The 16,900-nt window shown below is 41.5% G+C and overlaps 1 protein-coding gene across 1 annotated transcript in view; it reads right to left on the bottom strand.

Moving 5' to 3' along the window:
* trappc9 (trafficking protein particle complex subunit 9) overlaps nt 1-16,900 on the bottom strand; it is a 598,494-nt gene that overhangs the window by 510,414 nt on the left and 71,180 nt on the right. The window contains exons 9-10 of the mRNA XM_043689331.1: nt 11,804-11,947; nt 4,889-5,015 (exon numbers count right to left, since the gene is read on the bottom strand). Of these exons, the coding sequence (XP_043545266.1) occupies nt 4,889-5,015; nt 11,804-11,947 (271 nt within the window). The remainder of the gene's footprint in view (nt 1-4,888; nt 5,016-11,803; nt 11,948-16,900) is intronic.

Raw genomic sequence — 16,900 nt, 5'->3', positions numbered from 1 at the left:
CTTGCACACCAAAATTTACCTTCAGGACGGTTTTCCTGTTTCTATTAGTCACTGGTACCAAGGTGGACCACAACCTCTGACTGATCACCCACCGCCATAAGATTGTCCTATACAAAAAGTGAGCGACATCCTTGAGCCTCACCCTAGTGTGTCAACAAACCATCCTGGAGTCACAGCTGCCATGATTGTAACGTGGTCAGCCAGGTGGACATCATAGAATGAGTTCCTGGATTGACTTTGTTAACAGTCCCAATCAGGGAGTCCTGGCTGACTGTTATAAACAGGAATGTCAGAGATTCTGCTCACTCAGAGCTGGCTCTCAGGAAGCTGGACCAGTGTCAAGTACTATGCATGTATAAATAAAGGGTGACTTGGTGATGGGATACTGTGGAATTATTCCAACATCTAGGACTCTAAAAATTCCTATTAAAATTAATCCTAATAATGATACTCTACACTGCTTCACAGCAGTGAGACCACAGACCTGATTCTGGCTGCACTCCTCAATGCAACATTAACCTTCACCAGTAACCAGTTTTACACTTTGGATAGTGAACAATGTGGACTCAGAAGGGGGCTACTACCCAGCTCTTCCTTGACAGTTCAGTGGTTATAACACAAGAATCTTTCCACTGTCCATCTTCTTGTCTGAACTCTACTCCTGCTCACTATAAATGTGAATTTGGTGGCACTATCCTCTTTCAGAGTAAGGGCCAACAAGGCCTGCTTATTCTACCACGGCAAAAGAAAACTACTTGGTGATCTGAGAAGAGGTTCTTGTCTTACATATGACAATATGAAAGAGATCACATTGTGAATAGAACAAAACACAAACAAGACATGAGGGTGCTGGTACCTATCAGAAATATACAATATGGCCTCCTTTACATTGGCAAGAATAAAGAGAGACCGAGTGACTGTTTTGTATAATACTTTATCCATAGGAATGACTCCAACCTTCCAGTTCCTTGTCATTTCAATAAACCACCTTGGTTCCAAACTAACATTTCCATCCTGATCTTATTACAGTATGAAAATGAAACTCAACGCAAGCTGAAGGAATAGCACCTAATTTTTCCCTTAGTCACTTTACAGACTCTAAGGCTTAATATTGAGTTCCACAGCTTCACAGTAGAACCTCAAATCATTTTTTTTATTACATTCCCCAGCTCCCCTGATCATGTCTTGTTTCTTTCTCGTTATCTGTTCTCATTAGAGTAAACACATTCTCCTTTTCACAGCTAAAATTTACACCCATTATACATGTTTATCTCCTTTACCACCATTGTCACTGCCTTTTGATCGTGGCACTCAAAATCTGTCCCACTTGCTTCTCCACCCACTCTACTGTGCATCAAACTATTTTTCAGCTCATTTCAATTCCAAAAGATAAGTCATGCCAGAACCAAACAGTGAACTCTGTTTCTCTCTCCACAGATCCTGCCAGATTTCCCAATTTTATCCAACACTTTGTTTTATTGCAATATTTACCAGTTTGGAAATGACAAAACTAGTTGGGATTGCAAGTTGCAAGGTGAATACAAGGTGGTTTTAGGGTGATCTTAATAAGTTGCTATGTAGGCAAAATATGGCAAATGCAAAATAACATGGATAAAAGTGAAATTGAAAAGAAAGACAGCGAATTATTTCAATATTGGCATCTTGGGGGGAGATGTCGATGTATAACAGGATTTGGATACCCTTGTACACTAGTCAATGAAAGTAAACTGGCAGGTGCAGAAAGCGATCAGGAAAACAAATGGTATGCTGGCTGTTGTTGCAAGAGGATCCAAGATCAGATGTAGGGATATTATATTGCAATTCTAGAGGGACTGTTGTCTAAGATTTTGGTTTGACTGGGCTCGTGTTCACTAGAGTTTAGAGTAATGAAAAGGAATGGTTACAACGTATCAAGTGCCCTAACAGGACAAGACTGATTTGATTTATTGCAGTCACATGTACCTAAGTACAGTGAAAATCTTTGTTTGCAAGCGGTATAAACAGATCATAATAACAAAGGACATACAGATCATTGGGTCATTCGACAGCATGAGGCATACAAGTTACACTGCTCAGGTGGTGCCCGAGAGAAGATCAACATCATTTGAAGTTACAGAGTCCATTCATTACTCATAACAGCACAGAAGAAGCTGTTCTTGAACCTGTTGGTGCATGTGTTCAAAGGTTCTGTATCTTCTGCCTGACAGAAGAGATTACAGGAGACCATTACTGATATGGGAGGAGTCTTGGGCGATATTGGCAGCCTTTCTGCAGCAAAGTATCAACAGAAGGTTAGCACGGTGGCTCAGTGGTTAGCACTGCTGCTTCACAGCACCAGGGTCCCAGGTTCAATTCTAGCCTTGGGCGACTGTCTGTGTGGAGTTTGCACACTCTCCCAGTGTCTGCATGGGTTTCCTCCCACAGTCCAAAGATGTGCAGGTCAGGTGAATTGGCCATGCAAAATTGCCCATAGTGTCAGGTGCATTAGTCAGAGGGAAGTGGCTCTGGATGGATTACTCTTCGGAGGGTCGGTGTGGACTGGTTGGGCCGAAGGGCCTGTTTCCACACTGTAGGGAATCTAATCTGAAAAAAAGGTTGGCTTCCATGTTGGTATGGGCTGTGCACACAACCTTCTGTTGTTCCTTACAGTCTTGGGCAGAGCAGTTGCCGGACCAGGCCATCATGCACCTGGACAGTATGCTTTGTCTGGTGCATCTGCACAGATACATACATGATGAATTTCCTAAGCCACCTCAGTTCTTTTGTTTTACCGACATGGGGGGGGAAATCATCGCACATGACACCAAGCCCTTTCTCTCTTCAGTATTCTAACTCATCATTGTTTGATATCACTCAACCACGTGGTTTGGAATTTGGCTACAGAGACATGGATGTACAGAGAGTACAGCAGGAGTTGACAATGCATCCTCCAGGAGCTCCACTTTTGAGGGTTATCATAGAGGAGGTGCAGTTATCTATCTTCACTGATTGCAGTCAATGGGTGAGGAAGCTAAGGACCCAGTTGCAGAGGGCAAAGCCAAGACCTAGGTCTCGGAGTTTTGAGATCAATGTATAGCAGAATATGGTGTTGAAAGTAGAGCTGTCGTCGATAAGTAGGAGTCTGATGCAGGTGCCCGATGCAGGTGCCCTTGTTGGCTAGATGTTCCAGGAATGAGTGCAGGGCTAGGGAAATGGCATTCGCTGTGGACCTGTTACTTAAGTAAGAAAGTTACAGGGAACTGAGGCAGGCGAAACTGGTTGCTAACTGGATGCTTACACTGGTTAGGGAGTCTAGGATCAGTGCTCACAATCTCAAGGTAAGAAGTAGGCCACTTAAAACTGAGACAAGGAAACATTATAAGATGGTCCATCCATGGAACTTGCTACCACAGAAGGCTGAGGAAGCCAAGTCACTGAGGATATTCAAGAAAGAGAACAATAAATCTTTAGGTATTGAAGGCATAAAAGGGGTATGGAGAAATTGGGAATAAAGGATCAGCTACGATCACAATGCATGGTAGAGCAGGCTCGAATGGCCTGAATAACCTATCACTGCTCCTAGTTTCTATTAAATTAAAACGACTTTTCTAGGAATTCTGAATGACTACATTCCGCACTTCAACTCTAGTGGACAGTGGCCTGTCAACAAATTCTGGAAGAGACTTAATTTTTTTTCTTTTACTAGATTAGTAGCAGCTTTAAGTTGAGCAACACAAAGGCCACGGAGAAGATAGGGAGATGCACTGGGTGAACAAAGTTAAAAAAAATCACAACACCAGGTTATAGTCAAACAGGTTTATATAGAAGTACAAGCTTTCAGACCACTGCTCCTTCATCTAGTGAGACTAGCTACCTGACAAAGGAGCAATACTCCAAAAGCTTGTACTTGCAAATAAACCTGTTAGATGAAAACCTGATGGTGTGTGATTTTTAACAGAGAAGGTAGACAGCTCTACTGAAGAGGTCAGTCAGCTCTTCCTGAGGTCAGCTTCCACATCTTCGAATGACATTGTTAAGTACAACTTCTACATGAGGAAGAGGGAGCCATAGGCAAGCTTTTAGGGAATTTCCATGGAAATAATTTGCAAACAGAAGAGAAGCCAGCATTAGAGATGCTATAAAATTAACATTAAAATTGAGCAAGGGAACTCCCACCAAGGTGAGCATCAGCCAAGGATAAGTCAGAGTTGCAGGAAATAGGAATACAATTCAGAATTGGCAAGACATTCAATCATTTGTAATAGAGGTGGTGGTGGTGGTTGGGAATGACGGAGTAGCTTGTACAGGTAGAGGGGCTGGAAGTACATATTTTAATGAAGTTTTAATGATGGTCACTTATATAAAGCTGAAAAACCATTTTAAACAAGTCTCCAGCAAGGGAAGGTATGATCTAGTTAGGATTGGTTTAGGAAATAATTGTTCACAGAATGATCAACAGATGGAATAAATAGCCAAAGTGAATGCGTTTTTTTCCCTTTATTCTTTCATAGAATGTATGTGTCACTGGCAAAAAGAACATTAACTATCCCTAATTGCTCTTGAAATGAGTGGCTTACTTGGCCATTTCAGAAGGTAGTTAAGAGATAACTATGTTGCTGTGGGTCTATAGTCACAAGTAATAACAATCATTTGATATTCAAGACTAAGCCAACTTTGGGTGAATCAAATTTGAACAACTCCCTTTAATTGTGCTTTGAATTCAGATGAGTCATTGAATATGAAATACTTTGGTTAAGTGCTTTGACCAAGTTTGTAGAACTTAATCTAAATATGGACAAAAACAGAAAGGAAGGCACTGGATTTGAATGTCCAAGTTGTAAAAGATTGCATACAGACACCACTACCTACAGCGTGAGCATCTGTTCTTGACAAGGTAAAACAGTCTTACCTGACAATCGGAAGTTTTGTAAGAGGAATTGGAAGCAATTTCACACCATCAGGTAGTGTGACATTTTCCATAGTACCAGGGCATTTTGTGGTGTAGTTCTCCAAACTCTGAGAAACTTCCTTTTTCTCTGCAAAACATCACCATAAAAATCCAGCTAAATGCTGTTCTTGATTTGCTCAACAGGAGCTCCAAATTTTAACCTCGGTCAGGATACAATTGTGAAAAGCATAGTTATAAAACTGACTAGGGGTGGAAAATGACCTGAAATGATACTACTCAATTTCTGCCAGAATACTCGAGCCTTTGTCAAAAGGTTTTGCAAGAGTGCAGGATTGTATCCTTAAACTGTATTCTGACAAAAAGCAAGTATTCTTTTAAACAGTTAATATACTTAAATAGATTACATAACATGTCATAGCCAACTTTGCAGCCTATTCTATAGGGAGCACCCAGAACACCACTGTAACCATCATTATAAAACACAGAATAATCTCTGATAGCAAACTGTACCTCAGCACCCTACTTAAAACCAAATCAGATCAAGACTGTTGCAACTTGCACATCATTTGTGAACTTTGGACAGTTAATTGAAGAGGGCATTTGAAACCTTACGACCAAGTTCGTTGAATCAAGATATACAAAATGCAATAATACAAGGAATACTGGATATGTACAGCACTAATTCATCAACAGATCCTATCCAGTAAACATCAATACATCAAGTAGCAGTTCCCATTTCATGATGTTAACCATAACATTTGAGTTCAAGTTACAAACAGCCTTAAAAATCCAAAAGGCTCTTGGTCTATTTACAGTATAAATTAATTGTCTTCGTGAAGTCAAGGAAATTAATCTTTCAACCAAAAGTTGACATGGCCAGGCACATCGTGCACAAGCTAAAAATGAATAATTAATTTAACAAAGCACTATTGCAATACATGAAACAAGAAATAATTTGCTAGCAATAATGGATGAGATACATGTGATACAGTAAATTCCTAATTCACCAGTTTTACGATGTGATTTTAAATTCTGGATAACTCAAATATTTCATCTTAAAAAGTATAACTTTGAAATATCAATTGAGTACACTGGTCTAGTAAACTGGTTGATTGACAACTGTTCAGAATGTGTTACTGGAAAATTTAGACATAAATACCAAATGCTGGCAATGATTAACAGATGTGTTAGCACCTATGATGAAAACAAATAATTGAATATTTGAAACATTCCTGCTGAACTGAAATCTAAAAAAGGTAGACAAGCATATTAAAACCAAACAGAAGGAGGAAATGTGTACAAACTTAAGAACAAAAATGACAACTTTGTTCACGTACAGCACTTCACTGAACCAAAAGTTAAATTACCACATGGAGTTTGGTCTCCTTCCAAGATTGAACATTTTCATTTAGATCCATCAGAATTCCTAATTCAAAGACCATATAGGAATTACCCAAGAAGTTTAAAGTTCCAGTGGGTGGTTACTCCTATCTAGAGCCTTGTGGAAAAACTCTCCAACTTACTTTCCTGAATAGCTATCATGGAAATGTTAGCCAGATTAACATATTAAAACCCAAATATCTAGTTGACACCATCTTCCTCCAACACTACTTGACCCAATCCATCTAAGCCATCCTATTCTCTTTCCTCAATGTACAAATCTACCCAACGATACATATCTAAGATACTCAAACCAATGCAGTTACATTTAAAAACTTTATTGAGTGCAATTCAGCAGCTGATGCTTTTTAAAAAAGGCAAGGCTTGGCCTCTCCTGTACTGCAATGAGCCTTCAGGATCACCCTAAATGAGGAACAATAGGCAAAGAAACAGGAAGGGTTAAGGAATGAATTGCAGAGTTTTGGGTATCATTTGTCAAAAGGCATGGCCACCAACAGTGGAGCAAGTGAAAGCTGGGTTGCTTAACAGGCTAGAATTAAAGGAGAGCAGATTTTGAAGACTAATCCTTAATCTGTCTTTCATCCCAAAATCGTTGAAAGCATTGCCACCTCAAACCAATGTCACCTGTCCCAGAATTCTACGTTTGAAACCTCTAAATCGCCTACTGTCTCTATCACAGTGCAGAAGTGCTTTTTAATCAAAATCATAATTGACAAACTACCTTTCCTCATTTTTCAATATGTTTGTAGTCTTCTGCACAACTGACGACCTCAACTTCCTTCAATCTCTCCAGTACAATCCAAATGGATGACAATGCACCATTCTTATTAATTCATAGAATCATACAGTGCAGAAGAGGCTTATCAGTCCATCAAGTCTACACCAACAAAAACTACTTTAATCTACACTAGTCCCACTTTCCAGCACTTGGCCACAACTTTGAATGTTACGACCTTTCAAGTGTTCAGCCAGGTACTTCAAGATTGTGAAGTTTCCCACCTCAAACACCCCCAATAGGCAGTGCATTCCACGTTCCCACCACACTCTGGATGAAAACATTATTCCTCAAATCCCCTGTAAGCCTCCTGTACTACACCTTAGAACTATGCCCCATTGTTATTAACTCTAACTATTGCCAACAGCTGCTTTTGATTCACCCTGTCCATGCCACATTATCTTACACATCGCCAATCAGGTCTCCTTCAGCCTTCTGTATTTCAAAGGAAAACAAACTTTTCCAGTACTCTTCATAGCTAAACCGCTCCATTCCAAAATTGCTTCTACACCCCTCGGCTGCAATGACAGGCTTTATATAGTGCAGTGACTATAAGTGCACACAGCACTCTAGCTGTGGCCTACCAAAGTTTTGTACAACTCCAACACAATCTTCCTGCTCATATAATCTATGCCATGACCAATAAAGGCAAATGAGCCATATGTTGCCTTAACCACACCATTGATCCTGCCTTGCTGCCTTCAGGGATCTATGGATAAGCACCCCAATACCTCTGTGCCTCTTCGCATTCATTGACACTTTTATCTCATCACTTCTTCCAAAGTTAATTATCTCTCATTTAACTTGATCTGCCACTGAACTGTTTATCTGTCCAACCCATACTTCTATAATCTAAGACTTACTTTCTTACAGTCAACCACACAGTCAATTTTTGTGTTATAAGGAACCCAGCACTGATCCCTGTGGTACGCCTCTGTATAACAGCCCCCAATTACACAAAACGCTTTCTATCAACACCCTCTGTCTCCTACCACGAAGCCAATTTTGGATCCAACTTATAAAGTTACTATTGATTCCATGTGCTTTCACCATGGGCGACATGAGACCCGGGTTCAATTCCCGCCTCGGGAGTTCTCCCAGTGTCTTGCACATTCTCCCCGTGTCTGCGTGGGTTTCCTCCGGGTGCTCTGGTTTCCTCCCACAATCCAAAAATGTGCAGGTTATGGCCATGCTAAATTGCCCGTAGTGTTAGGTGAAGTTCTCCCAGTGTCTTGCACATTCTCCCCGTGTCTGCGTGGGTTTCCTCCGGGTGCTCTGGTTTCCTCCCACAGTCCAAAAATGCTAAATTGCCCGTAGTGTTAGGTGAAGGGGTAAATGTAGGGTGGGTGGGTTGTGCTTCGGTGGGTCGGTGTGGACTTGTTGGGCCGAAGGGCCTGTTCCCACACTAAGTAATCTAATCTAATCTTCTTTACAGGTCTCCCACGTGGGACCATGTCAAAGGTTTTGCTGAAAGCCACAAACTTGATCAACTGCACTACCTTAGTCGACACACTTGGCTGCCTCTGTGAAAAACTATATTACTTTTGCTTAGTAGGACCTCCCTGTAACAAAATCATGCTGACTATCCCTGATCAAACACTGCAGCTCTAAATGGAGGATAATTCTCTCCATTAGACGTCTCTAGTCTAACAGTCTTATCTGTAATTACACTCGCTCAACCTGACGTTTTCCTCATACACTGCCATTTTCACTACTTGCATTCCCACCTATTTTTATGTCATTTGCAAACGTGTAGCATGTTCACTTCCTTCATTCAAGTAATTGACATGTGTTACAAATAATTGTGGTTTGAACACTTATTCTTGTGGAACTTCACTAGTCACAGGTTGCCAACCTGAAAATGCCCCCCTTATCCCAACTCCCTGCCTATCAGTTTGCCAATCTTATATCCATGCTAATATAGTAACCTAATACCACAGACTCTTAACTTATTAAGTAGCTGAACATGGCGGTTCCTTATCAAATATTTTTTGGAAATTTATGTTATATCTACTACTTCATCTTTATCTGTCCTACATGTTACCTACTTACCACCACCCAGTAGCTCCCCTCCAAGTCAATCACCACCTGACTTAGAAATATATCACTGTTCGCAGGTCAAAATCCTGGAATTTCATCTCAAAGGACATTGTGGGTCAACCTACAATACATGCACTGCAGCAATTCACCATTACCTTCTCAAAGTCAACTAGAGAAGGCAATAAGTGCTAGGCACCCAACATCACCCACATCCCATGAGTGAATTAAAAAAAAACTTTGTCTCTACCACCTTCCTTGGAAAAATTAAACCACATTAGGAATTAAAAAGTTGGGTCATAACCTTTCCAATTTCCTCCCTCACCTCCCAAAGAAACCTGGGATGCAACTCACCTAGAGTTGGGGATGTGTCCACTTTTAAGACTGCCAAACCTCAAATATCTCTTCACTCACTGTGTCAATCTGCTCAAAGAACATCTTGGCCCCTCTTCCCAAATTTCATCCTGACATCCTCCTTCCCCAAAGTACAGACAGATCTGAAGTACTCTTTTAAACACCAAAAACTAATGTTTAGGGTGTCTGCTGGTTCCTCGTACAGATTGTCCCCTTGGTCCCTAATGGGTCCTTCTTTTTCCTTGTTTATATGTGCTGAATATCCTGGGATTGTCTCCAATCTTAACCATTATTGTTTTTCATGTTCCCTCTTTGCTCTCCTATTTGCTCAAGTTCTCCCCTGCACTTTCTAAATTCCGTTCAGGTCACCACTGATTTGCTCTCTTTGAGCCTTTTAAAAGCTGCCTCTCATTTTTATCTAGTCCAGAATATTTCCAGATATCCACAACTCGCTGGACTTGTTGCTTGACATTTCACCCAAAAGGGAACACGTTAGACTTGTACTCTTAGAATTCTGTTTTGAACACTGCTCCACAAACCACCTCCCCCCCCAACCCCATGCCCCCTCCACCACTACCCCCTCCCCCCACCCCGCACTGATCTGCAACAGATTTACTCAGCTCTCACTGCCCAATCTTCTTTGGCCAATAATGTAATAAAATACGTTAGTCCCTTCCACTCCACAGATGCAATTCCGAAATTAGAGGAAATGATCTGCTTCCGAAACTAACTTACATTCCTGCTTTTCTAGATTCCTCAAATCTATTTTGTCCTCCAATTCTTTCTCCATTAGCTCTAATATTCTTTTACATTTCTTTCCCAGTGCTCTAGCCCCATATCCATTGTTTTCACTCATCATAAATCGGGGAAAAAACTTGGAATTACTGGAAATGCTATACAAAAACAAGACACATTATAAACACTCAACAGATCGAGAATTATCTGCAGACAAAGGTTACAGTATATTACAGATGAACAATACAATGTATTTTTCTTTCCCTCTTCTCTTCAACCTAGTTACTTCTTAAAACTACTTACATAGAATAAATATAAATTTAGTCTCTTATCCAAGAAAAATAAGATAACAATTATCTAATTATCAACACACAAAAGACATAAGGATTTGTATTGCAAAACTGTAAGGAACACAATAAATGACTAATCTTAAATTATCCTTTTTGAGAACCCAATGTTTTATTTCTTTCATTTAATGTCATTCTAAGAGCTGATACTGGCTTTCAATTTTATTTTGCAAACAGAAACAATTCCAACAATCAGCAGACAATTTCAGGTTTGTTAAATGTCATGAAAACAGTTAGCAAGCTTTCTTTGAGTTAAATAGAGTCGATACGTTCGACAATATATTGACCACCATATCATCCAGTTTAATGTAAATGACCCCTCGAGGTTCAGAAACAGACCAGCCTTAAAAAAATTAATCTATCAAGCTAAACTTGTAATAAGATATGGGCTGCAGCTAACTCTTCTAGACCAATGGCCCAAGGAGTGGCAGGAATTTAATCTGGATCGATGTGAGGTGCTGCATTTTGGGTAGGCAAATCAGAGCAGGACTTATGCACTTAATGGTAAGGTCCTGGGGAGAGTGGCTGACCAAAGAGACCTTGGAGTGCAGGTTCATAGTTCCTTCAAAGTGGAGTCGCGGGTAGATAGGATAGTGAAGGCGGCGTTTGGTATGCTTATAGGAGTTAGAAGATCATTTTGTGGCTGTACAGGACATTGGTTAACCCACTATTGGAATACTGCAATTCTTGTCTCCCTGCCATAGGAAGAATGTTGTGAAACTTGAAAGGGTTCAGAAAGACTTATGTTACCAAAATTGGAGTGGTTGAGGTATAAGGAAAGGCTAAATAGGCTGGGGCTATTTTCCCTGGAACTTCGGAGGCTGAGGGGTGACCTTTATAAAGGTTTGTAAAATTGAGAGAGGCATGGATAGGATGAATTACACAAGTTCTTTTCCCACTTTGGGGGGGGGGGGGGGACACAAGTGGTATAGGTTTAAGGTGAGAGGGGAAAGATTTAAAAGGGACCAAAGAGGCAACTTTTTCCCATGTATATACGGAATGCGCTGCCAGAGGAAGTGATGGATGCTGGTCCAATTACAACATGAATTGGTAGGGTTTAGAGTTTATGGGCCAAATGCTGGCAAATGGGACTAGATGTTTGGGTTTTCTGGTCAGCATGGACATGTTGGACCAAATGGTCTCTATCACTATGACTCTGGTAATGTGTCTAGAGATTTCAAGTGTAGTCAAATCAGCCACAAGATAGTTTGTGTCAAGACTAACACTGATATAAAATAACTATGTTCCATATAACCGTATAACTACCTTGATCGGAGAGGTAATCAAGCATGGTTTGAAGCAAGAAAGACAGATGGCGAACTGCAAGAGCAGGATTTCCCATTCGTCTTGAAGCATAAACAAGTTCGTGGAGTAAGCGCATTTGCAATGCTGGCCAGCCTTTGTGAGTTCCTGCAATATTAATTTGGAATTACTATCAGAATAACTGTACCACAGAGGACCAAAATTGACACACATTGATTTCATGATCATAATCAGAGTTCAAATATCAAATGATATATTTTTTAAAATGGAAGAGATATGCAGAGGAAATTGTTAAGCACTGACAGCAAGTATGAAGACAACAGACATAACTAAATATACCCCTTCTCAAAAATAACTCATTGCATTTGGGTTTGTTTTGTAAAGTGGCTGGATTGCATGATCAAAATGGAATTCCAGCAAACAATGGGATACACAAAACTAAGTCAGCAACCAGAGTGGTGGGGAATAGCTAGGATGTCAAAGGCACTTAAGCAGGCATGCCAGGGGATTCAAGATGGCGGCGACCCAGGTAGGTCTGCTTTGCTGAGCTCTGAACCAGAGCCCAGACAAAGTGGAGCACTCACCCTCCCTTCACTGTCCAATTTGTTAAAATAGCTATTTCCTGACCCCTGGAACCAATTGCACCTTACTGTTCAGAACTGGTGCTAGTTTTAAAGATGACTAAAGGGAAAAGGAGCACAGGGCTCGCATCAGGCAGGGACCCCCTGCCCCGCAGCAATGGTCACACCCATGGCTGTGACATTGGCCTCCACAGCCACCCCATAGGACTCACCTGTACAGCCTGATCTCCGAGTTCGCAAAACTCAGAGAAGATCAACTCGTTGGAGGAGACCTAGGCCAGGCTGGAATCAACCTCAGTCATGCTGCAGAGGCATGACCTAGAGATCAAATGTCCTGAGCAGGTTGTCAGGGGGATGGAGAACAGACCGCGGCTTCAGAGATCACGGCTGAATCCTCAGGGGGTCAGGTTCAGGCCCTGGAACATCGAGCTAGGCCGTTGGGGAACAGGAGAACATTCAGTTGCTGGGGCTTCCCGAACAGCAGGAAGGCGGCCATCTTGTCAGCTTTCTGGAGCAATGGGTTCCAGTTTCCAAGGCTTGAAGTTGAGATATGCCAGGTGGGGGTCGAGCGGGCTCACCTGGTTGCAATGTGCAGGCCCGGATCGGACCAGTGCCCCCGCCCAGTCCTAGTGTGACTTCAGCGTTATAGAGACAAACAAATGATGCTGGAAAACTCTAGAGCACTGGGGAAGGATCCCCAGGCTGTGGTGTATAAAGGATCACGAATCAGTTTTTTCAGGACTTTTCCCTCGTGATTCACAAGGAGGCGGCCTTTGATGAGGTAAAAAGGTGACTGAAGGACCTGAATATCCAGTATGCCATTAGATATCCAGCAACACTGCGTTTCAGCCACAGAGGGTCTGTGTTCAACTTTGATTCACTGGAAAAGGCAACGGACTTCTTGGATGCTCTAAAATATATCGACTGGCCAGAATTATATGGACAACTATTCAATTCCACCCCTTTTTTTCTATAATGTGCCTGGTTTACCTGGTTGTCGCGGGTGGGAGGAGGGAGGGTAATCTTGGTCTTCCTTTTAATGTGTCAGGGTCATAATTATCTCCTTTCCCCTTTTTTGTTCTTTCTCCTCTTTTCCCCCTCCCAGTCATCCTTTGTTTGGACTCTGGGTGGGGGGGGGGGGGGGAAAAAGAGAGTGGGGAAGAGGTTTTTGTTGTTGTTGTTGTTTTATGAGGAGTGCCTAGGATTACGGTATAGAAGGGATGAGTCGGGTGCCCACTTTTAACTTTGTCGTAAGATATTGTTTTTTTTCTTTACTTTGTGGTGTCCAGGGCGGGGGCATGGCTTGATCATGGTGGGATTAATGGGTGGTATGAGCACCCCCGGTGGACAAGGGGGAAAGTCTTCTTTCAATTATGTTTTATGCTGTTATGTTGTAGAAATAGTTGTTAGAAGTTTTGATTTAGTAGTTTTGGAGGTTGCATTTTTAAACTTATGTACTGTTCAAGTGAGGGTTGATGAGAATGTGCACTCGTTCACAAGTGAGAGACTGAGGGAAATAAGATTTGGCAATTTACTTAATGGCACCATGCCAATTGATCTTTTTGTTCCATGAGTTTTGTTTGTAGTAAATTATATGTAGTATGACCATTGTTACACCTCACTGGGGTAGTGCACTGGCTGTTAAACCCTGCTATTTCCCAAGTTTCAACAAATGCGAAAAATTTTCAAAAGTTTACAGAATTACCTAGTTTATCTGTCTTTTAGGCCCATGTTGACAGAAAGCACAGACCAGGTTTCTGAATTACCAAGTATTGCTATTAATACAAATAAATAAAACTTGGTGTTGATAAACAGTGTGAACCATTGATATTTAACTTTCCTTGTTAAAACTCTAATCTCTTATAATTTTCTCACACACACACACACAGGAAGAAAAATAGGTGTGGTGCTTGGAGGTAAAAGCTATGAAGGTACATAGCCCCTGTTACAGGGTTCACTGAGATGGTCCCTTTTGTTTGTCAGGACTTGCTGCTGCTTGATACTGCTTCTTCAGACACTTTCTTTCATTGTGGAAGGTACAAGGTAGCTATTGACACTTACAAAACCTCGAGCTTAGTGGTTAAGAGCCACAGCTTGCAGTATTTGCTGAGGGAAAAATAAGCTGGCTTTCTTCAGGCATGAGGCGTCTATTTTTCTGCAGAGGAAAAAGGAGCCCAATGGCTTCTTCAATACATTCACAACCCCTATCTGTTCAGCTCCAAGGGAGCCAATCGTATAATTACTGGCAAGCAGAAGATTTTTGTCATTGATACTTGGTCCCTAGATCACAGACAAATCAGATACTTCTTGCAAACCAAAGCTCCATTTGTCCACAGGCTGCTGGCTCCAACTCCTCTGTAACAAGACTTTCATTCTGACAGTGCTTTCGCCAGATGAGCTGCAGCAGTTTAAGAATATGGCATACCATCACGTTATGTAAGGATTATAAATGCAGGCATAACCAATATTGTCCACATGCTGAGAGTGAAATTACAAAGCTTTATGCTCCTACACATGTACCTTTTTCTTTTTGCTAACTCTCATGAATGATCCTTTTGCATTTAGTTCCCACCTTGTGCATTTTTTTTGCTTCATCTCAACTACCAACGTAAGTTCTAAGTCCTCATTTATTAATCCGTCCAATCTGTTCCTTTGCCTCATTGTCTGGTGATAGTTGATCCTGAGGTAATACCGTGACTGTATGCCTCAGGCCTTGCATGGAAGCAGATCCCAAACCTACGTCAACTAGAGTGTGAATCAAACCCATGATTTGGTGTTATTCTGAACCACATGCTCTAGCCAACTGAGCTCGCCACCCCTTTGCCATTAGCAGTATTGAGAGGAATTTGTATATGTAGAAAGATTTTGAAGTTAGAGTACATCATATTTAAAAATTTTCAAAAGTATTCAAAAAAATTAGAAAGAAAAGTCAGTCATATAATTGTTTCTATTCTCAGAGATGTCTCTATGAGAGAATTCACATGCAGATGCAAAATTTGCTCAGCTATTAGTTTGTTATAAACTCCAAAACATGTTATATAAATGGTCATTGGATAGGCATATGGATGAGGATGGAATAGCGTAGGTTAGATGGGCTTTGGATTGGTTCCACAGGTTGGCACATCATCGAAGGCCGAAGGGCCTGTACTGCACTGTAATGTTCTATGTTCATAGTTTGAACTCGGCGCTATGAAAGGGGTTCTTCCTTTGGGTGGGTGGGGGCAGCGCAGGGGTCTCAGACTGCTTTGACAATCATGGCTAGCCATTCACTTAAATGATGCGCCAGGAATGTTAAGGGGAGTCATTCACCAATCAAAAGAATAAAAAAATACTGTCAAGCCTTAGAAAAGAGAGGGTGGATGTAGCCTTGTAACAAGAAACACACTTGCCGGATAAGGAGCATTTGAAGCTGCAACAGGGAGAATTCGGCCAGGTGCTTTTCTCATCTTTTAACTCGAAAAGCAGAGGAGTGGCTATTCTCTTCCAAAGAGCCTCCTGTTTCAAATGCTAGGCCAAATTAAGCCCGAGTCCGGGCGTTTCATAATACTTAAAGCTTTAACACATGGAGAGGAATACGAAATTCTGAATGTATATTGCCCACCAGCATATCCCTTTAAATTCATAACTGATGCGCTCTCTAGATTGATGGCCCTTGGGGCGAGTCAAACAACTAAAGGCAGAGACTTTAATCACTATTGATCCCGAGTTGGGCAGGATGCCTAGGGCTCTTGCAAGTATGTCTCCGCAACCCAGATAGTTGGTGGACTTGAAGGAGTTGGGATTGGTGGATGTATGGAGATGCCTTCACCCTGAAAGGAGGGATTTTACCTTTTTTCTAATCCACTTAAGTGCTATACCAGAATTGGCTTTTTTTTTGGTCCCATCGGCCTTTTTGAACTCGGTACTGTCCTGCAGAATAGGGAATATAGCGGTCTCTGATCATGCTGCAGTGAATATGGAGGTCAAGGCCTGAGCTGGTGGGTGGGTTCTGGCACTGGCGCATGGACCCTTTTTTCCTGAAAGGTCGCAAATTTAGAATATTTTTTGCAGCAGTTTAAAATTTTCTGATATCAATTCAGGCATGGCCAACAACCCATCAGTGCTATGGGAGACTGCCAAGGCCTATGCACTGGGTTTAATTATTTCTTACCCTGCAACCCGGAAACAACAGAGGGGAGAACAGCAACATTTGCTCGAGGCTCGCCTGAAGGCGGCTGAGTTAGCATATTTTGATAGACAGTCTATACCTAAATTACAGAGGATTACAACCCTTAGGGCTACTTTGAAAGCTGCACTTACCCAAACAGCAAAGAGGGAAATCTCTTTTGCAACCCAGAGACTGCTTGAGTATGGTGATAAACCGGGTAGATATCTAGAATACTTGGCCAGAAAGAAGAATGCCCCCCAATCTACTATTTCCATCAGAGAGAGTACTAGTACTCTTACTTGCAATGGAGAATTTAGAAAGCTTTTTTTTAAGCTGTATCAGTCGGAGGGCTGTGAGGATAGAAAGATGAAG

Source organism: Chiloscyllium plagiosum, chromosome 4 (genome assembly GCF_004010195.1).
Source record: "Chiloscyllium plagiosum isolate BGI_BamShark_2017 chromosome 4, ASM401019v2, whole genome shotgun sequence".
In the NCBI taxonomy this organism is placed as follows: Eukaryota; Metazoa; Chordata; class Chondrichthyes; order Orectolobiformes; family Hemiscylliidae; genus Chiloscyllium; species Chiloscyllium plagiosum.
This window is presented reverse-complemented; position numbering and strand designations above follow the sequence as displayed.